Genomic DNA, 26,103 nt, shown 5'->3' on the forward strand with positions numbered 1-26,103 from the left:
GTCCCCACTCACCGGCTGTGGCTGGTGCTGGAAGGTGAGCACCACGGGCTCCGTGAGGTTGGCTACTTTGGTATTCTGCACCACAATCCCCAAGACCTTCTCACCCAGGACTTGGCTGGAATTCTTGTCCTAGATACATGGGGTTAGGGGAAGAGCGTAGGGAGGGAGTTCAGGGCTGAGAAGAAGGGCCCAGAAGCCCCTTACTCTCTCTAGATAACTCTCTCTCCCAGCACATTGCCTTGAGATGCTGTGTCTTCCTCTGGAACCAATTTTGCCCGTGTAGTCATTTACACTATAGTCAGAAGAACATTGCTTAGCCCTCTCACAGGGAGATTTGCACATTGCAGTGCAATTTCTAACTTTACAAGGAAAGGCTTTGACTCCCAGAGGAAGGAGCTCATCTGCACGCCTTCTTTCCACCTCTGTCAGAAAAAAACTGCTTTCTCCTGGGAGGCATGAGGACCCCATACCTGGAACAGGGCTTGGCTGCTGAAGTCCACCAGGAGGAGTCTCTTCTCAGTCTCCCCTCTCCGGCCTTTCGTCCTCTGGAAGAGTGTTCGAGGCAGCAGCACCGAGTACTCCAAGATCTCGCTCTGCTCCTCCTGCAGAGGTCCCTTCAGGGCTCAGCCAAATGTGGACTCCCAGATCCGTGCCCCCCGCCCCAGCACACACACAGCCCCATCCCTTCCTTGACACCGTCACTTCTAAGCCTATTTCTTCAGGAAGTCAAGCCTGACTCATGACAGCCCTCCTCATCCCTCCCTTCCTTGCTACCAGCTCTGGCTGGGGAGTCTCGTGGTTAGAATCCAGGACTCCAGGGCAAATAGCCCTGGGAGAACCACGTGGTTCTGTTCTGTTGTCTGGGGCTTCAGATGCCAGCTCTGCCTACAGCAGCCAAGTGGGAGATGGCCATGTGGGCGGTGTGGGTGGTTCCCAGCTAACCATAGCCACTCAGGGAGCAGTCTCAATATGGGGGTGTGGCTGGGTGCAGTGGCTTACGCCTGTAATCCCAGCACTTTGGGAGGCTAAGGCGGGAGGACTGCTTGAACCCAGGATGCCAAGACCAACCTGGACAACATAGCAAGACCCTGTCTTTACAAAAATAAAAAATATTTTTTGAGACAGAGTCTCGCTCTGTTGCCCAGGCTATAGTGCAGTAGCATGATCTCGGCTCACTGCAACCTCTGCCTCCCGGGTTCAAGCGATTCTCCTGCCTCAGCTTCCCGAGTAGCTGGGATTACAGGCACATACTACCATGCCCAGCTAATTTTTGTATTTTTAGTAGAGACAGGGTTTCACCATGTTGGCCAGGCTGGTCTCGAACTCCTGACCTCAAGTGATCTGCCTGCCTCGGCCTCCCAAAGTGCTGGGATTACAGAAGTGAGCCACTGCACCCGGTCTTACAAAGAATTTTTTCAAGCCAGGTGTGGTGGCAAGCCTGTAGTCCCAGCTGCTCACGAGGCTGGAGTGGGAGGATTGCTTGAGACCAGGAGTTCGAGGCTGCAATGAGATATGATTACCCCACTGTACTCCAGCCTGGGTGACAGAGCAAGACCTTGTCTCGAAAAAAAAAAAGGAGGGTGCACGGACAGGCGTTTAGGGGCTGCTCTTCTGTTCACATGGGTGGCCCCAGGACACTGGTATAGGAAGCAGGTCCTGCCGCTGTGCCCACGCAGGGTCCTCAATCCCACGGTTGAGCTACTGACTGAGGATGGCTATCCTCGGGCCTGGAACCTTCTCGGGAGGCCCCAGGGAGAGGCTGCAGGGGCACTAAGCTTCAGGGAGTGCTCACAGCCCCCACCTCCTGCCAGCCCCAGCCCAGCCCGCATCTGACCTCCTGCCGGGAGTGGATATGCAGGTCCTGGAGGCCGGCTGTGGGCTGGAGCTTCCACACCGTGGCGTAGACCCGGTCCTCCTCGAAGGACACCGTGTCCCCCATGAATCTCACAGAGGTCAGCTTCGATTCCAGGCTCTGCAACTGCCTGGCAGGGAGGAGAAAGCAGCGGTGATGGTGGGGAGGGGGCTGGGCCAGCAGGGAGACTGAGGCAGGAGGAGGAGACACTCAGACAGAGACACAGGGAAGAGGCAGAGGCAGAGGCAGAGAGAGGGGCTGGGTGGGCAGGAGAGAGTGGAGAGCAGACAAAAGAGAAAAGCAGGCAGCTGTGTGCATGAGGGAGAGAAAGAATGAGCTGGGGGTGGGGTCAGGCAAAGGAGGCGGGGGGCCTGGGAGCCATAGGAAAGGAGAGCAATGGGGTGGTGGGGGCTGTCCTGGGACTCCGCACTGTGGATTCGGGCCCAGCTCTGCCTGTGCCAACCCACTCCGTGGCCTTAGAGCGGCTCTGCCATCTCTGAGCCTTGGTCTGCTGGGCTGTACCATGGACCACCTGTCCCTTCTTTACGTGGGGGAGGAGGGCTTGGGATGGTGGATGCAATGTTGGTTAATGACTCAGACGGGAGAGGAGCTCAGCCTGGGGGGCTTGTGTTGACTCCCAAAAGGTGGAAAGATCAATCAAGGAAGCATTCCAGTCCCAGGGAAGGTCTCGCAGTGGCGCCCCACTCCAGGTCTCCGCCATGCCCAGGTCCAGATCTCTGATGCCTTCCCGGCTCCCCTCACAGCCCCAGGTGCCACACTTACTGGCTGGCAGGGGTGGCCGAGGGCCTCCTCGAGGCCTTCTGGGGATGCTTCAGGAACTGGCTGAGCAGCTGGAGGTCCCTTTTGAGCTCGCACATGTCCACCGAGGCATTGTGAGCAGCTGTGTGGGGAGGACCTGGGGGAGGGGTGGACAGGCCCCCGCCGAGGCTGCTGACTCAGGCCCCAGGACCCTCCCATTCTGCCCCCTGCCACCCTGACAAGACTCTGAATGCCTTGATCTTGACTTTATAGAGGGGAAACTGAGGCTTCAAGAAGTAGAGTGGACTCTGCCAAGGTCACTCAGATGAGGCCAGCCTGCGGGGGCTGTGTCTTACAGAACCCGCCAGCAACGCCAGCCCCAGTGGGATGGGGTGGGATGCGCCTTGCTCAGCACCCTCTGCAGGCGCCCTCAGCTACACACACGGAGCAGGGAGGGTCCAGCCAGGCCTCCTTAGGTGGGATGTGGGGGGCTTGGTGGTTTGGTGGTGGTTCCTGGGACTCCACACCCACCAGCCTCCCTGACTCCAGGCTCGGGCCCCTCTGCCCAGGTCGCCTGCATTCAAAGGCGGCCAACTAACGTATCTCCAGGGATTAGCTGGGAGTCAGATGAGGAAGACAGACAGTGGGGGTTAGACGGCATACTTTCTGTGCCACTGAGGAAGGCAGGCCCTGGGTAGCCACATCTTTTGAACGCATAACCCAGAAAGCCTGGGTTTTAGGCGATTTGAAATCCCTGGTCCATGTTTTTTAAAAACCCTCTACAGGTCAAACAAGACCAGGCTCAGTCTGGTCTTCAGAATGCCAATTTGCAACTAGGACCAACTTTGGCCTAAATCCTCCCAGGGTGCAGGGCAGAATCCCAGCCTGGCGTGTGGAGACCCCCCGACCACTGATTGGCCTGGCCCTGCCTGTTGCACTGGACATAGTCAGTTAGCCTGTTACACTAACACAATCAAAGTGCTGTGCCCTCCAGCCCTGAAAGCCCTGCCTCAAACTCGAGGTGCTGGAAAGACATGAAAATCCCCCAGTAAACCTTCAAGCTGCTTCTGATGCTCCTCCTTTCCTGGCCACCGTTCAGCATTTAATGGGGCTGAATGGCAGTGGCCACATGGAACCTGTCACACTCAACAGGGAAGATGCAGCTTCTGGACCTCAGAGTCAGCCTCACTGCTTTCCTGACCTTTGACCTCTCATGCTCCGCCCCTCACCCCCACCCCACTCCAATCAGCTGCTGGGTTCAAATCCTGGCTCTCCCATTGGCTAGCTGTGCAGCTTTAGGCAGCCTCTCTGTGCCCCAGTTTCCTCCTCTGTGAAAGGAAATAAACAGTCTACACTGATGCTGAGGAAGAATTTTTCCCCTGGCTCTTGATCTTCAGTCCCTTTCCAGTCTCTGCTCTCCCACCCTGTTCAGACCTCATCCTCCTTCACCAAGACCTTCTCTGCAGCCTCAGGATGGGCCCTTGCCCCTCCATCCTCACCCCTGCCTGCCCACAAAGTGACCATCAAGAGACAGTGGGGCCAAGCACAGTGGTTCATGCCTGTTATCCTAGCACTTAGATCACACTCCTCCCCTCCTCAGATACCTTCATTGGCTCCCCAGTGCCTGTGAGCAAAGTCCAGGCTTCCTGATCTGACATTGCGAGCCCAGTCCACTTTGCGTTTTGCCTTCCTTGCCTCCAGACCACTGCCCAGTTATTCCCTCTGCCTGGAAGTTATTCCCTCTTGCCTTACTGTGGAAGGAGAAGGTGAAGTTGGAGGCACTGGGCAGGCTGATGTTCTGAGGGCTCCACCAGGAGGTGACAGAAGTGGCGAACAGCGGGGGCCCCTGGGCCAGGCTCTCCTCCTGGTGCTGGAAGCAGAGGAGGCTAGAGGCTTTGTCACTCAGCAAGAAGTCATGCTTGCCATAGAGAAGATGCAATCTCCCAGCATGTCGGTCCCAGTAGAGGCAGAAATGGTAGAGGCCCCTGGGGTGAGGGAAGGATCGGGAAGCAGGGTGGGCTGCAGGGAAGGGGGCATGGACTGTGAGGGCCTCCTCGGAGTTCTCGATGGAGATGCGCAGGTCTGCCGTGGATTTGTAGTGGAGGCTGCTAATGTGTGTCTGGTTCCGCTGGCTGCAGAAGCGAAAGTCTTCCCTGTGGCCCCTGCCGTGGGCACCTGAGGAGGCAGAGGCTGCAGATGGGACCCTGTGGCAGGGGCTGACCAGAGGCATGGAAGGGGACAGGACCTAGGCTGAGTACATATGAACTTGGAGCCTGAGACTCACACACATTCCAAGGGTCTACAAAAATGTATTAGTCTTTCCCGCTTAAAACTTATCAGCATCAAACTATAAAACAAGGAAACTGAAAACAAATAGTAATTTCAAAAGCAAAACATACTCTTAACAGCAATGAAGTATTTAATGAGGCCATGGCTGCCATAGACGGTTGTGCAGGTGGTACACTGCACAAGAATGCTCTGGCTGCAAAGGTGAGTGGGACCATCCAGGTTCCATACCCTAAGCAAAGGTGAGTGGGACCATCCAGGTTCCATACCCTAAGCTGTGCACTGCGGGGCTGCACCTGCCAGAAGAAAGGAGTGTCTTTTTCTTTTCTCCAAGGTACCTTCTACTAGCTGAGCTGTACCTGCCTAAAGGAGTTAGCATGTATGCTGTCAGCCACCCTAGGCACAGGGACTTTTTAACATAAGTTCCAACAGCCCAGGGGAGCCCTGGGAAGACTTGCCTTGGACCAGGAAGAGCAGACTCAGCAGGAACAGTGTCGTCTGCAGCAGCGACTGGGCAGTCATTTTCCTCCCACAGAGTCACTCTTGGAAGTCACCACCTGGAAAAGGCCAGGAGTGTTAGCTGGGAGTGTGGCCTGTGTGGCGGTTGGGCTGGCCCTGCAGAAGAGGAGGCCAGTGCGGCATGGATGTGGGAGGTGAGGTGAGGAGGCAAGTGTGGAAACAGCCCATAGACCTCTCCAGTGCAGCCAGAAGCTGATTATCAAGAGGCAGTGAGGCCAGGCGCGGCGGCTCATGTCTATAATCCCAGCACTTTGGAAGGCCAAGAAAGGTGGATCGCTTGAGCACAGGAGTTCAGACCAGCCTGGGCAACATAGTGAGACCCTATCTCTACAATAAATAAAATTAGCCAGGCATGGCGGTGCATGCCTGTGGTCCCAGCTACTAGGGAGGCTGAGGTGGAAGGATCACTTGAGCCCAGGAGGTCGAGGCTGCAGTGAACTATAACTGTGCCACTGCACTCCAGCCTGGGTGACAGAGTGACACCCTGCTTTTTTTTTAAAAAAAAAAAAAAAAAAAAAAGATGCACAGATGGAGAACCTGAGGCCCATGTGGTTAAGTGACTTGCCCAAAAATGCTTCCAAGGTCAGGGGCTTTCCCTGCCTGGTCAGGACTGTAGTGCCTGGCAGGGAACCTGTGGCCCTGGCACTTGTAGAGTTGCCAGAAGGCTTGGCCCTCCCTATGGCCAGCTGGCCCTGTGGCAGAGCTGGATGCCCACAGACACAGACAGAACCTCATCCTGTGTGGCACGGCAGCTGGCCACAGTGACAGAGGCACTCATGGGCCACAAGCCGGAGAACACACATGGAGTCTGAGTTTGAGAGAAACCAAGGAGGACTTTCAGGAAGAGGTGGCTTTTGAACCGAATAATTGAGAGCAGCATTAAAAGGAGGGGTGTCCCAGGCAGGAGCTCAGTGTCTCCTTCCTGGGCCAGTCCTCCCTCAAATAAACCTGGCCCCTTCGATCACGAGCCTATCCCCTGCGTCCCACCATGTGGAATGGAATCCCAATTTCTTAGGCCTTGTCAGTTCAGTCATAGGTCAAATAGGCTCAGCATCTTGCCCTGGTGGCATCACAGGGCCCTTTGAGAAGAAGGATGTGGAAGTGTTTTAGGGAAGGGCACCATTTCCCAGGTTGTGATTTGTAAGCATTTTGATTCCTTTTGAAACTGCCTCCTGCCACCCCCGACCAGCGGAAGGAAACCCAACATCTGGAGACAAGGACTCCCAGACCCCTTCTTTCCTTCTGCTTCCTGTCAGTCTCTGTTGCTGTCCCCCTCTGATTGTCAGTCCAAATGCCACTTTCTCCAAGCAGCCCCTCACTGCTACCACCAGTCTCCACCTGTAAACTCGAAGCTGACAAATCATTTGGAGAATTTGAATCCAAGGCCCAAAGAGGGCCAGTGACCTACTGAGGTCACACAGCAAGCAAGGAAGGAACTGGCCAGAATCCATGCCTCTCCCTGGCTTACTGACCTTCAAAGTGAGCCTTCACTACCAGTAGGCATGGCTGAAGGACAGAGCAGAACCACTGCCTCACTTCAGCCCTCCTGGATTGGCCCTTGAGAGTAAAGGAGGGGAGTACAGGTAGTGAGCTCCCCATCATTGGTAGGAAACAAGTGAAGTGACAACATGGGGTTCCATGGAAGAAATCCAAACACACACAAGGGACCAACTGTCCCCACCACTTCCTGACTCATCCCCACTCCACCTCAGCTATTTGAACAACTACTCCAAGGTGGATAGCTCTGGCTCCATCAACATGCTTTAGGCTTGATGGGTAGGGGCTGCCTGGCTTCCTTTAACCTAAGGGGTAGACTCTAGAGCCAGGATGCCTGGGTTCAAATCCTGACTCCCTCGCTAGCTGTGTGTCCTTGGGCTAGTTACTCACCCTCTCTGGGCCTCGCTTTCCTCACTTGTAAAGAAGAATAAAGAAATCAAGCTCACCTCAAAGGTCATTGTGAGAATTAAAGAATTGATGCCTGTAAAGGGCTTAGAGGCAGGCGCCATGAGTCTCAGCTAAGTAGCTCTACTTTCGAAATAGCTCAGCCCCTGGGCCTGTCACAGGCCCCTCCTCCCTGTTTCCCTCTCTTCCTTGCCGCCCCCAGCAGCCAGCTCACCCACCGGAGCACCTTGAGGGGAAATTCTTAGAGCATGAAGCTTCCTTTCCGGGAGAGCGCAATGGAAGGCCGAAACCCCACCCAGAAAACTTCCCTCCTCCAGACGCCCACTGGGGCAGGAGAGCTGGGCTGGGGACAAGGAAGTCGCCACGCAGATGGGGCCAGGGGGCACTGTCCCGCTTGTCTGCTTAGCGCCCTTCCTTCATCCCTGCCTATGCCACCCCTCCAGGTCTGCCCCCCAAACGCACAGCTGCCAGCTGCCCACCACCCACCCAGGCACCAGGGATGTAGCATGAGTCTCCGCACAGACCCCTGGGACCTGACCTGTCTCTGCCTCTGGAGCTGCAGAAGCCCAGCGCTACAGGGCCTCAGCCATCAGGCGCTCAGTACCAAGCACGGCCCTACAGGCGAGGGCCTTGCCTCGGCTCACACAGAGCCAGAGGGAGTAGCTGAGCAGGGGGCATTCTAGCAACATCCCCACAATGATAATGTCAGTGGCGACGTCCGTGGTATCACACCAAACCCTCAGAACCACCCTGTGATGCCGGTCCCACTGCTACCATTTTACAGATGCGGACACTGAGGCTGGGGAAGGCTGTGTGTTCTGAGATCACATGGGCGTGGTGCCAAGCCTCCCCCTCCTTGTAGAGCTGGCATTGGTAAAGGCCCCAGAGATGTACATCCTTTCCAATCCCCTGGCTTTAGAATCCCCCCAAAGGGAAGGAGAGGAGAATGCGGAGTAGCACAGAGAATCCAGCCTGGGAGAGAGGGTGCTCGGGCTGAGGCCCAGGGAAGCTGCCACCACCCCCAGCTTCCAGAGCAGCCACCCTTGACTTCAGACCTTCCGTAAACACATACAGGACAGAACAGGCCGGTCCAACCTGACACAATGGGGGCCACATCATGGGGTTCCCCAAGGATCCAACAGAGTGGAGGATGGCCAGAGTTTGTCTGAGATCCCACCCCACCCCCAGCCCATCCCCTGCCCCGCCCCCAGGGCTCCAGCTCCAGACCTAGCTCAGCCCTGCCCCTCTGCATGGTGGGCAGGGGGGACCCACGGCTCACTTTCTCCCAGGGGGCCTGAGTCACTTCCGTGTGGAGCCACGAGTCACCGCTGCCCAGGCCAAGCTCCTGGAAAACCCATTTCCTCGGAGGATGGAGGTGGAAGTTGAGTGGACAGGACCTGGATGGCTCTGGGATTAACCCTTCCTGGGCAGGCGCCTCTCTGCCGTCTCCTGCCGGGAAGACTCACGAAGCTGGCCGTCCACTGCTTCCTTCTTCCCTTTACACACAGCGGCCACTGCCCGCCCCTGAGCACAGGCTTCCCACCCCCAGACCTTTGCCCCTTGCTGTCCCTTTGCCTTGGATAACACCTAGCCCTGTGACATTCCACTCATCTTTGAGACGAGCTGAGACAAGTCGTCCCCATGAAGCCTCAGTTACCCATCCATTCCTTGCCAAAATTAACTCATGTTCCTGCTGGCCCACAACCCACCCTCAACATGACACGCTCCCCGCATTGCCACAGATGCTCACATCAGAGGCTCCCAAGCCTGTCGGTGCTCAGACCTCCCCCTGGGAGTGAGCTAAAATGCAGATACACAGTCCCGGCCCGCAGAGGGTCTGATGGGGTGGGCTTGGGAGCTTGGCTGTAACAAGCATCCCGTTGATCAACACACTGCAGGCTTGGGAACCAGGGGCTTATGAACCAGAGATAGGCACCAGCAGCCCTGGTTTAGAGATGGTCAGAGAGGGGAGGGACTAGCGACGCATCCCTCAGCTGCTAGATGGCAGGGCCAGGGCAGCCTGCGTTCCAGCACCGCCTCTTCCCTGCCCTGTGACGCGGACCCATCAGGCTCCTCTGTGGCTCCCCTAGCATTTAGCAGGCCCTGGAAGGGGCCTCCTGAAAGACATCAGGAGAAAGGCAGGCATCAGGTGGGGGGTGGCGGGGTGGGAAGGGAGTCAAGGAGGGAGGAACGAGGGAGACCCGGAGGCGATCTCCAGGTTCCAGCCTAGTCTTGCCCACCTGGAGGACTTCCCCTCAAATTGATCCTCGCTGGGAGAGGCAGATGGGAAGGTCCCAGCTCAACTTCCACTGCCCCAGCTCCCCTCCCGTCTGCAGCTGCTCTCCCGTGGGCTGCTGGGGCACAACACGGAGCTGCTGAGCCTTTGGAAGCAAGAATTTGGCCTGGGAGAGTCAGGGGGCAGGGTGAGGATGAACTCCTGCCAGTTACACAGGCACATGGGTGTGCGTGAGTGTGTGTGCCCGTGCATGAGTGTGTGTGTGCATGAGTGTGTGATGAATGTGTGTGCCCGTGCATGTGTGTGTGAATGAGTGTGTGTGAATGAGTGTGCATGGGTGTGTGTGCATGAGTGTGTGTGCCTGTGCATGAGTGTGTGTGTGCATGAGTGTGCGTGTGTGTGTGCGCATGAGTGTGTGTGCCCGTGCATACATAGTGACCCAGGGGAGCAGGAGGAGAAAGCAAGAGAAGGCTGGCAACACCACAGAGGAGGCAAGTTAGCTCCGCAGAGGAGGAACAAGGGAGCCGCTCAAACAGACTTCAAAGCTGGGGAGGGGACAGGGAGGGCGGGGAACAGTGCGAAGAGCCGGGCTCTTGCAGGTGCTTCCTCCATGGTGGGTGGGGTGGCGTCTGAGAGGACCCTCCCTCCAACGGTTTCCAAACGTTTTTTATAAAAGTAAATCTTACTTGGAAATAGCATGTACCCAACAGCTCAAAGGAGACGCCCCTGTCAGACCCAGGTGGCTCTCAGGGCCACGCCCCACTCCCAGCCCAGTCCCCTAGCCCCTCAGCCGCGCCCATGGGTCCTGGGATAACAGCTTGCAAAGGCCGAGCCACTCCCCTCCCCCATTCCCACTCCCCAAGTGAATGACTGAAGTCCAAGTTAGGTGACCACAGAGAGCTCCCCAGCAGGGGTGTTCCAGGATCTGGCGGAAGCAGAGTGACTTCAGTTTTCAGGAATTTTCCTACAATAAAGGAGAATAAAATGAAGCAAGCTGCCTGCCTCGGAGGCTAGCGGGTGCCCAGGCCTGACCTGCTCACTGCCCAGGGTGAGGCTCACACTCTTACACCAGACCTGCTGGACACCCCCCCAACACTGCCAGCTCAGGTCTCACTGTCCCGGTAGCTTCTGGTCCAGCCAAGTCCTTAGGCCACAAGACCCTCTGCCTGCCCAGACACACCCTGTGGGGAGACTGACAAAGGGGAGAAGTTGGGGCACTCCCTGCCAGCCTGAGAGGGAAGGACCCGCTCATGGGAAGGGACTCTGAGTCCTCCCAGAGAGTCAGTTGTCCAAAGCCGGCTGCCCTTGTGCCTCCCGTATGTGGAACTGGGCATTTGCTTAAGAGGCCTCGGAGAAGCCAACATATAGTCACCCAGCCAGGAAGGAGCCTGGCCTTGGATGCTCCCACCTCCAAGCCTTTGCACACATTGGTCCTCCTCCCTGTGATGCCAGCCTTGTGACATATCTGTGAGAGTCCCAGTGCCCTGGCCTCAGGCCCCCACATCCTCCCAGTCCCCATGCCTGGCAGGACGCCAGATGGTGAGTGGGACTAAACGGGTCCTATCTGGTGCAGTGAAAAGAGCCCTGGAATCCAGGGAGGTTCTAAGAGGAGAGGGAGGATCACAGCTTCCACTCACCAAGTGCTCAATTAGCCGCTGGCATCCTGCAAAGCACTTGGCAAAAAATTAATTGTTCAATCCTCACAATAACCTTAACAGCAGAGCCCGTGAATCATGCAATCCTCGCAGCAACTCGGTGAAGCAAATGCTATCAGTGTCCCCACTTTAAAGACAGTGAAACTGAAGCCCAAAGAGGTTAAGTTATGCCCAAGATCACACAGCAAATAAGCAGCCGAGCCGGGACTCAAACTCAGGTCCGCCTAACCTCCGAGCCCAAACTTTTAGCCTCTGTGGTCTTTTGAGTTCTTTCTCTTCTCTGGGACTCAGTCTCCCCATCTTTACCATGAGGTAACTTGCCAAAGCACTTTCAGGGAGCACTAGTCCCCATATTAGAGAAAGGGTTGGGGGTCATACTTTCTCTTGTATATTATTAGCATATCAAAGGCCCTGATAAGTCCTGCAGGAAAGAAACCCATAAAGCTTGGTTGGGAGTTTCCCAGCCCAACATGAAGGTAGAGCCTTTTGTGCATGGACCCCTGTTATCAGCACGGAGAAAAGCTCTCAGAAATCTTGTCGCCACACAGAAGCCTGCCAGCACCTCCAGCCCCCTCCCCCCTCTTCCCCTTTGAGCTGTCCCAAAGGTCATTAGCTAGCATGAGATGAGCTAGAGGAGATACTTAGGCACTCCCCAGGGCCACTCATCATCATCCCTGACACTTCCAGGAAAGAGGTCCCCGGTGAGCCTGGGGTATATTCGGGCCTATCCCACCTCCCTTCGGCTGGCAGCACCAGCTTGTGGGGAAAAGGGCACTGCCAGGGCTGTCCCCAGGTACGCCATTCCATTAAAGTTGGCCATGGCCAGCTGGGCCTGCGACTTCATCTCAAGCAGCTGAGACACTCAGGATGTTGGAAAAGAGAGAGAAAGAATATGAGGATGCAAGAGTTTTAGGAGATGAGAATCCAAGCCTCTTAGAATTTCAGAATTCAATCCAGGGGTGGTGGTACGTGCCTGTAGTACCAGCCACTTGGGAGGCTGAGGCAGGAGGATTGCTTGAGCCCAGGAGTTTGAGGCTGCAGTGAGCTATGATCGTGCCACAGTACTCAAGCCTGTGTGACAGAGTGAGATCTTGTCTCTAAATACAAATTAATAAAAAAAAAAAAAAAAAAAAGAAGAAGAATTTTGGAGGCCAGGCACGGTGACTCATGCCTGTAATCCCAGCACTTTGGGAAGCCAAGGTGGGCAGATCACTTGAAGTCAGGAATTTGAGACCAGTCTGGCCAAAACAGTGAAACCCTATCTCTAAACAAACAAACAAACAAACAAACATTACTGGGCATGGTGGCACATGCCTGTAATCCCAGCTACTCGGGAGGCTGAGGCATGAGAATCACTTGAACCCGGGAGGTGGAGGTTACAGTGAGCTGAGATCACACCACTGCACTCCAGCCTGGGCGACAGAGCAAGACCCTGTCTCAAAAAAAAAAAACAAAACAAAAAAAACTTTTAGAATTGATTGAAGAGACTTAGAACCTAAAGGAAAAACAGGGATTAGGAAGGCACTGGGGACACCAGCCTGTCTTGAAGGGATCTCAAAGAGCCAAAGAGCCAGCAGTCCGAGCACTCCGGTGCAGACCTGTTTAGCTTATGTTCCTGGGGTGGTCTGCAGCCAGGCATAGGCTCATGGCCAAGTCTCCACCTGGCCGTCTCCAAGAAGCAGCTGAGGCCAGCCTCCTGGGCGCCAGGGCATACGCCCGTCAGTACCTGCCCAGGGAATGTACATGCCTAGAGCAGGGGTGGCAGGAGTTAGGGGCATAAGGTTCAGACAAGCTCTGCAGGCAACTGGAAGCTTGGGGTCAGCCTGTCCCTTCTCTGGGCCTTATTTTCTCCCCTGTCAAGTGGGCGACACTGATGCCTGTCCCCTGCGTGCCTTCTCTGGAGTCAGCGCCCTCCAGGCTCCCGCAGGCTTCAGGATGTCTACAGGTAAGAACAGAGCTTACCTCCGAGCTGGCAGCAAGGGACAAAGAGGATGCTGAGCCATCTCCCCTGGCCTGTCCAGACTGTCTTCCCTCTCAAACCACAGCCAGACCTCAACTGTCTGGCTGAGGTTCCCCTTCCCCATCTGTGTTCCCACGTTGCCCAAGGCCAGGCCCTCAAGGTCAGCCTCAGTCACCTCCCTCCTTGTTTAGCAGTTCAGCTACCCCAGGTCTGGCAAAACTCCCATCTTTGGAGCACAGGACACTTAGCATTCCCAACGCTGGCCACCAACCCTCCCTTTCTTTTCTCCTCCCCCTCCTCGAGGTCCTGGATTGCTGGCTGAGGGGCTGAGAGCACCCTCCCCTATTAAGTAGGCTGAGTAGGACAAAGTTCTCCCCCACCAAGGCTGGGGGCCCGAGCCTGGCTGCGCCTGGGCCCCGTCCAGGGAAGGGAATTAGAAGCACTGAGTTCCATCCCAGCTCCTGAGCACACAGCACAGCATCACTGAGCATCAGGCACTGTACACTCCACAGGCGGGGTGCTCACCACCTCCAGTGACACAACCGTGTTCATTAAGCTCTTTGAAAATGCAAAACAGGATTGTGAGCTTTTTACACATGTTCACGCATTTAAGCCTCCTCAAAACCCTTGAGACAAGTACCATCACACCCACTCAAAAAAAAGGCCAGCGAGGCCCAGGGAGGTCAAGTTATCTGTCTGAAGTCACACAGCTAAGTGAGTAATGAAGGTTGAATGTGAACCAGGGCCAGCTCCAGGACACACGCTGTTCATCTCGAAGCCTATTTCCCCCCTGAACTTACCTGACTCTTAGAAAGCGTATCTCTTGAAAAGTGACAGTAAAGAAAGCTTCCCACAATGTGTTTCCATGGGTTCAGCTGGACGCCATCCTCCCAAGGGCCCAAATCGGGGGGCCCATCGGAACTCACCCAGGTGACCTTGGATCCCAGCCCCACTGGCGGCTGTTTCCTGCACTTCCAGCCCCTCACGCCCTGGACTTGTCGGAGGCTTATTTCTGACCCCTGGGGTACAGCCCAGGGACCCAAAAGAATCTTCAGCAAGGGTTGGGCTGCAGGAAGGGGTGCAGAACTCTCACCCCCAACCACTTCCTTTTAGTTGAAGCTGCTGTCTTTAACTGCCCAAGTCCCTTGGAGTACCATCTGACCCCCCCCAGGGTCCCTAGTGCCACCCCACCCACTGGCTACACCATCAATGTTGGGTAGAAGGGGGATGCAGGGGAGAGGAAAAAGATAAAGGGGAAGGGATGGGAGGAAAGAGGGGAGCTGGAGGGGAAGGAGAGTGAAGGAGGAAGACAGGGGAGAAGCGGGGAGCAGGGAGAGGGAGCAGGAGTGAGAGGGATGGGGAGGAGAGGAGGCGGGAGAATCGTACCTGGACTCCTTTGTGGCGTCAAGCGGACTATAGATACATTAAGAATGTGCATGGCAGACGAGGGGTTCTTGTTTGCAGGCAGTAGCCTGCGGGGCTGGTGTCAATCTCCCCCCCACCACCTCTTTTCAAGAGGACGGAGACTTTGAAGCTGTGCCACCCCAGCCACTGCTCCCTCACTGGAGCTTCAAACAAAGGGGACAGCCAGGGAAGAGAGGCTGAGAAGCCCCAGCCGCCAGCGCGGGAGAAGGGGCGCAGGTGACAGCAGCCCCTGGCAACCGTTGCCCTGGCAACCGTTGGCAGCTGCAGGGACTACGTCACAGCCTGGCTCAGACTCAGCAAAGCAACGTGGCCCCGTAACTTGCCCTGTGCCCAAGTCCTCAACTCAGACGCTGCCCAGGCCAGACAGGGAGCTGGCAGGAGGGAGGGCAGGGGTTAGGACAGCGATTTATAGAGAGCCTGAGCCTGAGGGACACCTGCCTGTCTTGAAGGGACCACAAAGAGCCAGAGCTTCCAATTTCTCCAGAGAGGCAGAGCCCCAGGTTTTTACATGAAATCTGCAAGTTTGTCAACATTGACTTTAACACCAAATCTTTTTTTTTTTTTTTCAGATGGAGTTTTGCTCTTTCGCCCAGGCTGGAGTGCAGTGGCGCAATCTCAGCTCACTGCAACCTCCGCCTTCCAGTTTCAAGCAATTCTCCTGACTCAGCCTCCCGAGTAGCTGGGACTATAGGCAACCACCACCATGCCTGGCTAATTTTTGTATTTTTAGTAGAGATGGGGTTTCACTATGTTGGCCAGGCTGGTCTCGAACTCCTGACCTCATGATATGTTCGCCTTGGCCTCCCAAAGTGCTGGGATTACAGGTGTGAGCCACTGCACCCAGCCCGAAACCAAATCTTTTTTAGAACCCAGTGCAGGCCACCCAGTAACCAAATTATGCCTAACAATAGCTGGATTTGTTTCTAGAAGCTGCCAGACTGTGGCCCTGGCCTCAAAACAAGCAGAACACCCTCTAATCCTACCATTGGCTTTTGTGAGCACAATGTGTGCATCATATTTCTCTGAAAACTCCTTAGGGTCCACCTCCTCCAGGAAGCCTTCTCAGATTGCCACAGCCTACCAAGAATCTCCCTTCTGAGTTAGTCCTAGGCCTGGAGGTTCCTCCTGGCTTCCTTCTAGAGCTCCCAGGGGGCTAAGCGCTCAGATTCTCTTTTTCCAGTCTGGGGACGGAGGAAAATAGAGGCAGAGCTTCTGCAACTCCTCTTGTGTGCCAGGAACTACATAGGGCATTTTGGAGATCCATTTCTACCACTCTACAAGGTTAGCCCTATGGGACCCACCTTACAGATGGGGAAACAGAGGCTCGGGGATGTGACTTGCCGTGAGCCTCCTAGCTGGTAAGGGAGGGGTATGGAATTTAAACGGAGATCTTCTCTGGGACATGAAGATATCAAGACCAGTTGTCCATCTGGCGCTTGACTAATCCCTAACTCTCCCCCACGTTCCACGCTCGGCCAACTTTATTTGAACATCTCCAGTGACAGGGAGCTCACTCTCTTCCAAGAGGGCACATTCCTTTGATCTCTAAGTTTCTCATACCCACTGAATCAAAGGGGAAAAGGCATAAAAACTGTGGTATTCCCCGGACAGGGCACAGAAGAGAACCAGGAGTTAGAACCCCCACCGAGGTTTTCGGTTCCAGACCAGCAACAGGCCAGCAGATAGGGTGGGATTGCTCAGGGGTGCAAAAGGTCCTGGGGTCTCAGTCAACCAGCTACAAGCACTTTCTGAGAACACAAGCAGGGAACCCCACTGGCCATCACGTTCCGAGGGGAACGTCCAACAGAGGAAGGGGCTTTGGGGGTGATTTCTGGCAGACGCCATGGGAAAGGCAGCAGGGGCTTGGGGCTGAGGGGATGGCGTCTCTGCAACTCCCCTCCTCCCCCGCCCCTCCGTGGAGCAGAGCCAGGAGGCAGCTTCAGTCAGGAGGCTGCTATTGTCTCACTACAGGCCCAGAGCTGGGTCCCATTCAGGCCCTATTTTTGGCCCCCGGAGGAAGAGGAAAAGAAAGCAAAGAAAGGACTTGCTGTTCTCTGGTGAAACCTTCTCCCGGAAAGGCTCACAGGGCTTGCTGGCCGGAGAAGGCGGCCTCTGTTGCATCAAAGGATCCTGAGCTTAAAGGGAGCTGGCAGGGGGCTGTGGTTCAGGGGACCTGGGGGGAGGTACAGACGAGGCACGCCACGGCTTTTACATACACTTAGTACTCACTTACAACAGCAACCCAGAGAAACAGAGGCACAGCTTCCCCAGCCCCACCCATAGTCCCTAAACATCCCACTCATGGTAATAATAAAAATAACTGCAATAGCTCATCGCTGTCCAGAGCCAAAAACCAAAGCACTGTCTTACTTCACACCTACAACATTCCCCACCAGGGTGGGGGCGGGGACCGAAATGATGAAGCTCATTCTGTAAGTCAGAGAACTGAGGCTCAGGGAGCAGCAGGACTGCTGAAATCACAAGCCAGTGACCACAAGCCTACTCCCGTCCCCCAACCTTATGCCACCCCATCCCTTCCTTGCAGTCACCAACTCCAGCCGCTCTAGACTTCCATCCTCAGACACACCTCAGTGTCTTTGCACGCACTTTTCCTTCAACATAGCACACCCTTTCCAGGACCCTTTCCCTGACTGCCTCCTTCTCAGGCCTCAACTCAAATGTCCCCTCCTGTGAGAAGCCTTCCATGACTACCCAATTAAAATTATCTTCCGCATCCATCACTTGCTTCCATGTGATGTATTACTGTGATTTATTACCCTTACGGCACCCAACACTGACAAGACTCTGCAATTTGCTTACATGTTATCCCTCGCTCAGCTTTGCTGTCTCGCCTGTCTTGCTCACCACCTGCATCTCCAGTACCTAGCACAGTGCCTTGTCCACAGATGATCCCAGTGACTGCTAGATGAGTAAATGAAGACTGAGACAGAGCTGGAACTCTAACCCAGGGCAGGCAGGCTCCACACCTCTTCCTAAAAGGAGCCATTCTTGATAGATACCATAGAAGATCTAGAAGATCCAACCCAGAAGTGACACTCAGGCTATGTGAGGGGTAGGGGATAGCGGATGGAGAGGGTTCGAGCACTGAGCCATCTCCACTCCCCTGCCTCTAACAGGATCAGGAGCACACACACCTCGCTGGGTGCTTGGCCAGAGAAGGGTTCCCAAGACTGTGCATAGCCTGATAGGATCTGATACACAAGGCAAACTCTCCTTTGCTTTCCTGGTAAAGGCTCTGAGAAGTCCTGCGGCATGGAAGCCTGGGAGCCCATGCCTTTCCTATGCCGCTAGGGCCACAGACAGTTTGAATGAGTGCTGCATTAGAAGATGTCTGAGATTCCATCTGAATCTGTGAGCACTGAACCTTGGATTTTCTCTCTACATTAAAGCAAAATTACCACCCCCAAGACCCTCAAAGACCCACTCCTGTGGTTCGGGTCTAAGGGGAGCCCAGGTAGCAGATTTGCCAATGAAAGTGGGGCACGTTCCCATTGCTGCAGACACCAAGCTCCTACCTGTGCTCCCCATGGGTTCTCCCAGGTAAAGCAAGGAGGAGAAAGGGCACGTGCTTATGGCCATGGGGTCCTGCAGTCTAGCAAGCTGGGGGTGGGGTGTATCCCAAGGACTAGTCTGCAGAGATTCATGAGGCAGCTGGGGCAGAGAAGGGAGCCATGCATGAGTACAAGCCGTAGGATATGCACTTGGCCTCACATGCTTCCAGGGCCACTCTGTGAGGAGGTACTATCATTCCCATTTTATAGCAGGGACACAGGGACACGGAGCTCGCCCAGGGACACAGAGCTGGTAAAACTGGATCCAAAGGACCATGGTGTACTCCTTTCCCTGGGCTGCCTCTGTTGTCCTGGCATCAACACGGAGAGTCAGCAGCAGCTACTCTATAGAGAGGGAAAAGGAGGCTCAGAGGTACTGAGCCACAGGGCCCAAAGCCTCAGGGCCCAGGAACAGGGGCGGGGCCGGACCTTGCTCTCTCCTTTGCTCATGTGGTTTGCAAACACTACTGTCCTTCCTAGATCGCAGTCACTAAAGCTTCGAACTCCAGTTTCCCAAACCCAGGTAGAGGGACAGAGACAGGACCCTGGGGCATGCCGCCACCTGCTGCAGGGTCTCCATGAAGAGGCACTGGCTGTCCTCCCCCACCATGGCTGGTGAGGGTGCTGCACTGGTCCCAGCTCCCACCACCTCCAGTTAAGGTGCCAGGACACAGGCAGGAGAGGAACTGGAGGACAGACTGTGTGCATCTGGTCCCCTAGGTGTGCGCACAGGTGGCATAGCCCCCCAGAGGGTGTGGCCAGCACGGCCATGGTGTAGGATAAGTACAGCTTTGAGGAAACTGTACATGAGGGTTTCTTCCAGCCTTGCCCACTGTCCTCTAGGCAGGTAGGGGGCAGGGGGAGTGCCATGAAGTCAGGAAGGCCCCTATTCAGGTTCAAGCCTATTGGATAAGGGAGAGCAAGGGGCCCTGAAGATTCCCCAGGTAGGTGTCCTGCCCCTCCTGACCTCCATCAGCCTCTCACAGCTCACTCCAGTCCTCTTCGGCTGGATGCCTCTGCCCCTCTGCTCCCTCCCATCCAGCCCACTGAGCTATTTACACATGGACAGGAGTCTCTGAAGATGCATTCATGGCTTTCATGGTGGAGGTTCCTTGGAAGAACCTTGCCAGTTGGCCAGGGTATGAAGAGGGTTTCCAGATAAAGGCACCACCTGCCCACAAGCACGGCCTGATACAGCTAGAATGACCCATGTGCTGCTTAGGGACATAACGACTTGGGGGAACGTGAGAATCGGGTGCCCATCTCCCCCAAGGCTGGGAAAGCTCAGGGCTGGAAGGTGCCATGAAGAGAAGCCCCATGCAATACCCAAGTTGCCTCTGCAACTCCCCTGCCACACTTGCACACCTACAAAGATGGGGAACTCACTACCTACCATGGGAATGGCCATCTGTGGCACTCTGGGGAAAAGTCTAGGCTAACAGGCCGGAGACTGGGTTCGGGCCCTGCTACCACTGACTGCTCCGAGCTCTTGGGCCTGATTCCTCATCTGTGAAATGTGGATAAAGTTTCAAGTCTTAGAGGGCCAGCAGCACTCAAGATTGAATGAGGGTCTTTGTAGGCAGTGAAGTGTATGCCCCAGGGGTGGAGGTTTGGGCTGTGAGTCGCCCCTGAACTGTTTGGCCCGTGCCCAGATGGTGACACAGCAGAGGAGCAGTGGGCAGAGGGCACAGCATGACTCAGGGGCCCCGCCAGCCCCTGGGGCTCACCCCTAGCATCTGTCACCATCAAAGCAGGTGGGTCTGGGCAGTTGTCTGACCCCCTGCCACAGGATCTGAGACCCAAGGTGCCAGCCACAGAGCCACACCCTGAGGCCCAGATTCTGCCAAGGACCCAGAAGGGGTCAGCTGCTCAGCCTAGCTCCCAGGGGCCACAGGAATTCACCCAGCAGAGAAGTGACCACAGTGCTGTTCTGTCCCAGGGAACCAGCTCGACTAGAACCCAGGCCTCCTCTCCAGGGCTAGTGTCATGGCCTCTGGTCCGCTGAAAGGTCAGCGGTTCTGTGGGTAATGGCTGCAGCCCAGCTCCCCGGCCCAGGGTCATATCAACTCACTCCAAACCCTGGGTCAGGTCTCAGGTCTTGAGGAACATGAAGGAGCCCCAGACTGGACAATGCCTCGGGGCAGCAGATCAAGACCCTAGTAATGGGCAGGTCCAAAGGGGAAGCTGTCACAGGATTGGTGGTTTTCCCAGTAACATCTTGGGAGGATGGCGTCATTGTTCCCGACAAAGTCTCCATTGCCGTCTAAGAACAAGGCTTGGTCATGGCCCAGAAGGAGCAATGACAACAGCACTTGAGGTGTGCCCGGCCCTGCACTCAGCACTTAACATCTAGAGGCTCACTTAACCCTCTCAAGGTGCCATTACCATCCTCATGTTTACAGTTAGGAAGATGAGGCACAGAGAAGTTAATATACCTGTCCCAGGTCACACAGCCAGTGAAGCTGGGACAGAATCAGGCAGCCCCAGGGCCCACACCCCTAACAGCCCACCTCGTGCTGCCTCTCCTAGGGGGCAGCCTGGCGGGGGGATGGAAAAGCAAAGTTCTGGGCCAGCTGGGGACAGGGTCTACATCTCATGAGCCCCTACAACATGTGGCTGTCTCGGTTCATCTCCACAGGGCCGCATTTAGATATCAGAGACTTTCACAGCCCAGGTAATGAAGTTTTGAGAAATTCAGCCGCTTACTCTAAATCATTTTTCAAAGATTTGAGCCTAACTCAACGACCCCATGACCTGGAAGATTAAACCTGGAGCTGAGGTTTAGGGAGGACCTCTTGAAGTCATGCACGGTGCTAGGTACATACTTTGCAGCCATTTGTTGCCCCAAATTCCACAGCAACCCTGCAAAGGGGTATATTGTTATCTCCATTTACAGGCAGGGAAACGGGTCCAGAGAAGCTGTCATCTTTGACAGTGGAATGCAAGCCTCCACAGCTCCTCTCAAAAGTCAGTTTTCCTCCGTGGGCCTTCAGCAGCCAGGCTGGGGTACTAGGGGGAGGACAGAGACCTGGGAACGGGAGGGGAGAGGGCCTGGGAGGTGGCAGAGGCGGCTCTCCATCTCACTGTTTCTTGTTTTGGAGTTGGTGTAAGTGGCTCTGAGTCTGGGAAGCCAAACCAGAGCCATTCACCGCAGAACTTTTCAGGCCACCAGGATTGGGCTGGCTCTTGGACAGTGAGGCCGTCTCCCCACCGCCAGGCCATCTCCCACTAATGCAGAGAGGCCTGTCCACTGGTGCCCGGAAGCATGCCAGCTCCTCCAGGGCTGAGCTTTTATCTCTGCCTGGAACTGCCAAGCATACCACAAACTGCCTGAGCCTGTGCGGGCGCCAGCTTGGGAGCCCGACGTCCACCACACTGGCCTCCTCACCAAAGCACGAGTCAGGCTAGAGGTGGGTGAGTGAGCGCCACTGGTGTCCAGGTGGCCACAGCTCTCCCAGTAGTAGCGGGGGCAGGGAGAAGTGCTCGCAGTTATTACAGCTTATCTCTGGGCCTCAGTACACCCATCTGTTGAATGGGAGAGGTAATAAAAAAGGCTTAACGTTCCCACGTATGGGAAATGCACTGTCCCATATGCTGTCCTATATCAACTCTCTTCATGCTCGTAACAGCCTCGGAAGTAGATGTGATTGTAATCCACAGTTTACAGATGAGGAAACTGAGGCACAGGCCCACGTTCACACAACCAGAAACAAAGCCGAGATTCTCCCTGGGCAAGCCACCCTGCTGTCTGTAAGGGTGTCCCTACAGGTGTGCGGATTTGGCAGTGGCAGGGGCGGGGTTCAAGACATGTGCCCGGCTGGCTGAGGAGCCTCCTCTCCACCAAGATACAAGAGCCCACATTCTGGATCACCAAAGATGTGGGTTTGCTCACTGGGTAAGCCTCCCTTGCCTCAGTGTCCTCATCTGAAAAGTGGGTGTCGTGTGCAAGGCACTGAGCCCAAGGCCTGGTAGAATCTGATGTCGGGGAAGGTCCAGGATTGCTCCCGTCCAGGCTCAGCCATCAGGGAATCAGGGAGAGTTTGGGGCTTAGCTGACCTCTCTACGCAGTGGTCAGAAAATGTGTGTCCCTTCCTCCTCCCCAACCCTTGGCCCCTCTACCCAGCAGTCCAGGCCTAAGCCCAGAATCTACAGGGCTCCCCTGGGGGCTTCAAGGTGCCCCAGATGGAGCACCAGAGACAGGAGGAGGGGCAGGGTCTCAGCCGAGTGACGGCTCAGGAGAAAGTAGGCCTGGGAGGCTGAGGCCGTGCCAGGGCCCCGCCCCACCCGGTCTGAGAGACCCCTTTGTGCCAGCCCGCCCCGCCCCCCACTTGCCATCTGCCTGGTTGCTGCGTCTGATCACCCCCGACTGCTGGGTTTGCTCACATGATGCCCCCATCTGCTGTGAGTCAGAAGGCGGGGTCCACAGGGCCACCCCCAGCATGGGGATGGGGGCTGAGCGCTGCTCAGGCTCGGGTCTGGGAGGAGGAGGTGATGCTGGAGTTTGGGGCTCTGTTGTCACGCTTCCCTCTCCTCCTGACTTCCACCCAACTTCTCCACGGCCTCCTCCGTGGCCTCCCTCGGAGCCCTACCACATGGAAACCCATCCCGCATCCCTGAGACAGCACAGCCCCCAGGCCCCACCTGTACACAGCTTCTGCACAGGATGGCGGAACCCGCATCCCAGTCCGGCTGGAGCACAGTCCGCCGTGGCACCTCCACGGCTGTTCTGCCCACTGCCCGCACCTGCCTTTGTCATGCTGGGCCTTGCCAGGAGGCCACCCCCTACACCAACCCTGCTGCAGCTCTGCCACCTCTCTCCTGCCCTTCCCCTCGACTGGGCGCCACCTCCACCTCATCTCCCTCATACGTGAAGCTGCCCCCAAGCTTCAGCCTTGACCCAGCAGCCAGAGACTGGGACTGCCTGGCCAACCTCACACTGCACACCCATCCTGCCCCTCCCCGTCCTGCTGGGTTTGTAGCCTGGGCCCCCAGCCCCACACAGCACCCACCTGGTGAGTCCTCCTGCCTCTCTTCCCCCCACAGAGCAGATTGGGACCTGCTGGCCTGGCTCATCAAGTCCCATGAAATGACCCATGCCAGGGGTCCGGTAACACCCTTCCCATGGTCCTCAGCTTGTATCATTCCCCAAATGTTTTCCTACTTAGTTTCCTCCACTAGGACTCCCCCTACAGTGCTCATACAGATATCAGCTCCTTCCCCTCCCACCTTCTCCCAAGCCCAGCCTAAGTGCCTTCCGCAGAGCCTCCCTGGTCCTCTTCCCCTTCTCTGGGCCTCCGGTTAGCGAGCTTATCTCATGCCTCCATTTCACCTCCTAACGTTTTGTTTATTTGTGTCCCTGACAAAAGGAAGTGTCATGCCAGGCTGACTGGCCCTTGCCCAGTGGCCCAGGTGGGGACACAGCCTGTCCGTCACAGATCACACCTGGAGCTGTGTTCTCCATCACCCAGCACTCTCAGAGCCGGGGGCCAGGGCAGCTGTGATCACCCCTACATACCCATTTAACAGCTGAGCTCCTGAGACCAGAGGAGAGGAAGGGCAAGGAGGCCACAGTGATGCCGTGACCAAGGTGGCTCCATATCTCAGGTCCCTGCCGCAAAGAAGGGGTCAGGTCTGGCCCCGATATGCTCCTTCTCACACAGCCTCTGACCCCAAGGAGCCAACGGGCTGCCTGGGGTTACCCTATGGGAGGGGCAGGGGTCTTGGCTCTGGGGTCTGGGCCACTCACGAGCTCTGAGATACCTTATTCGCCTTGCTCATGGCCATGTCCCCAACAGAGTACAGAGCGCACAGTAAGCGCTCAATAAATGCTTCTATAAATAACTTCCTTGGTCCGCTGAAGGAGCCACAAAGGCTATTTCTACCCAGCCCGTGGACTCCAGGCCACAGCTGCTCCACATTGGTGGGGAGTGGGACGGCCCTGCCTTGGCCCATCCCCTCCTCCCCACTCAGTAAAATGAGCACCAAGCCCCTCCCGGTGGGGCGCTGGGAGACCCCCCAACTCTACCACACAGCGGAGGTGAGTTGGGAAAGGGGGAGGACAGGAACCATCAGTTTCCTACACACCCCCAGCCCCCGCGGGGACCAGGGTGGGAAGTCCTATCAGTCCCAGGCAGCCACAGCCCTGAGGTCTGGTGGCAACCGACAGGGTGTTCAGCCTGCAGCCTGCGCTTCCCGTCTGCGTGTTACCAGTTCCAGGACTCTCACCCAGGTGCCCCATGTTCAGAGACCCTACGGGGCCACCTCCTCCCAAAGCTGGCCTTGGTGATGAAGAGCACAGCTGTCCCTAGCTTAGTGGGGACCCCGGACCCAGCCCCAGCCCCAGGGGCAGCTGCAGGAAAGCTGCCCTCAGGAGTCCCCTCAAGTGCCCCCTCCTCCCTGAGCCCGGCCCCCGGCTTTCTATCCCTGGATGTGCTAGGTGACCCTGGGCAAGCCACCTGCCCTCCCAGATCCTCGGTTCTCCCACCTGTGTGGTGGGAGCACTGATCTCACAGCCCAGACAGCAGACCCCAGCTTGCTGGGCCCAGTGACTACACCACTCTGAGTTTCCCCTGCTACGAAATGCCTGGGAGCCCTGGGACGTGCCGCTCCCCCTTGGCCCCAGCCCTTTCCCAGGCATCTCCCTGGGGGTCCACCCCGACTCTAGAGACCCCCCACAGCCATGCTGATCTGGGCTAGATCCCACCAAGATACCAAGACCCCCCCCCATTTCCCCATTTCCCCACCACCCCTACCCACTGCCCAACAGCCACCCGTGCATGGATGCACACACCCACACTCACACTCACACACTATTCCTCTTCCCACCTGCTGTCCAGCCCATGTTTGGGTACCTGCTGCCAGGTGGAAGGTCCCACGAAGGGCCAGGCGGCTGGACCACCTTTCAGGATCCACCCCCAGAGGCTTAACCTGCCAGCCCTGGTCCCCGCTGCCTGCCGAGTGAGCTGGAGAGTGTGGGAGGCTCCCAGCCCATCTCCTACGGCAGGGCAGGGCAGGCAGCTAGTGCGGAGAGGGAGGGACCGGGTGTGTTTGGTGGGGAGACACCCCCCTCCTGCCCCAGCTGGGCTCCTCCCTCCTCCCTGAGCTCGACTGGGGATGACGGACGATATACGTGAGTCATGGATTTCTCAGAGGGAGACCAGGAGGGGGCAGGGCTGAGAGCGCTGAGGCAGTGACCCTGGGGGATGCCCATGACTCAGCGCCGGGCAAGGGGGCACCTCAGCCTCACCCCTCATCCAGGCAGACAGACTTCAGGGACAGGCAGGGGCCGGGGATCACTCTGCTTCCTCAGCCTCCATCTGTGGCTTCCCAGGGCCAGTATCCCCAAAGTTCCCACAGAGAGGCCAGGGTTGCCACGGCAACAGGGTCCTTGGATGCTGTCCACCCACCCCCCAAGTCAGGGCGACAACTACCCTTTCCTGAAGGAGAGTCCAGCCTCCTTGGCAGCCGACGGGAGCCAGTGCTGACCGGCAGAGCGGAAGGCAGTCAGGAGGGAGCGGGTGATAGGCAGCCGGGCAGGAGGCCAGCCAGGCCACGCACGACAGACCGGCTGACCCGCGTCCCCTCTAGGGGGTGACCCGTCTCCCCTCTCAGTGCTCCTCAAGCACCCGCAGTTTCAATATCCCAAGTCATTTTGGATTCTGAGACCCCAGGGGCTTCTAGAAACAGCCTCCTTTAATCCATCTGCTGAGCCAAAGGGGAAACCGAGGCCTGGGTGAAGAGCCATTCCCAATGGCCCCAAAAGCTCAGAGAGTGGAAATAGGTCATGCCCCATCCCCTTTCTGGTCATTCCTCTGTCAGCAACGCCTCCCGCTGTTGGGGTTCAGCACCCTTCTCAAGTCAAGAGGCTTTGGATAACTCACAATCCCTGCAGAGGCTCCCGTCTGCCCTCCTCCAAGCAATGAGGATAGATGATTCCT

General features: G+C 56.5%; 1 protein-coding gene across 12 annotated transcripts in view; it reads right to left on the reverse strand.

Annotated features, from left to right (window-relative positions):
- ADGRG1 (adhesion G protein-coupled receptor G1) overlaps window positions 1–26,103 on the reverse strand; it is a 42,519-nt gene that overhangs the window by 9,129 nt on the left and 7,287 nt on the right. For 2 of the 12 annotated variants that reach the window (XM_011971828.1, XM_011971823.1), the window contains exons 2-8: window positions 12,524–12,641; window positions 5,356–5,454; window positions 4,364–4,786; window positions 2,636–2,768; window positions 1,835–1,982; window positions 471–602; window positions 13–129 (exon numbers count right to left, since the gene is read on the reverse strand). In XM_011971828.1, coding sequence (XP_011827218.1) covers window positions 13–129; window positions 471–602; window positions 1,835–1,982; window positions 2,636–2,768; window positions 4,364–4,786; window positions 5,356–5,419 — 1,017 coding nt within the window. In that variant the 5' untranslated portion in view covers window positions 5,420–5,454; window positions 12,524–12,641. Of the gene's footprint in view, window positions 1–12; window positions 130–470; window positions 603–1,834; window positions 1,983–2,635; window positions 2,769–4,363; window positions 4,802–5,355; window positions 5,455–12,523; window positions 12,646–14,555; window positions 14,931–24,991; window positions 25,653–26,103 lie in introns of those variants that run through there. The other 10 variants (XM_011971822.1, XM_011971821.1, XM_011971827.1 and 7 more) reach the window with 10 other exon arrangements.

This window comes from Mandrillus leucophaeus, unplaced genomic scaffold (genome assembly GCF_000951045.1).
Source record: "Mandrillus leucophaeus isolate KB7577 unplaced genomic scaffold, Mleu.le_1.0 Scaffold125, whole genome shotgun sequence".
Classification (NCBI taxonomy): domain Eukaryota; kingdom Metazoa; phylum Chordata; class Mammalia; order Primates; family Cercopithecidae; genus Mandrillus; species Mandrillus leucophaeus.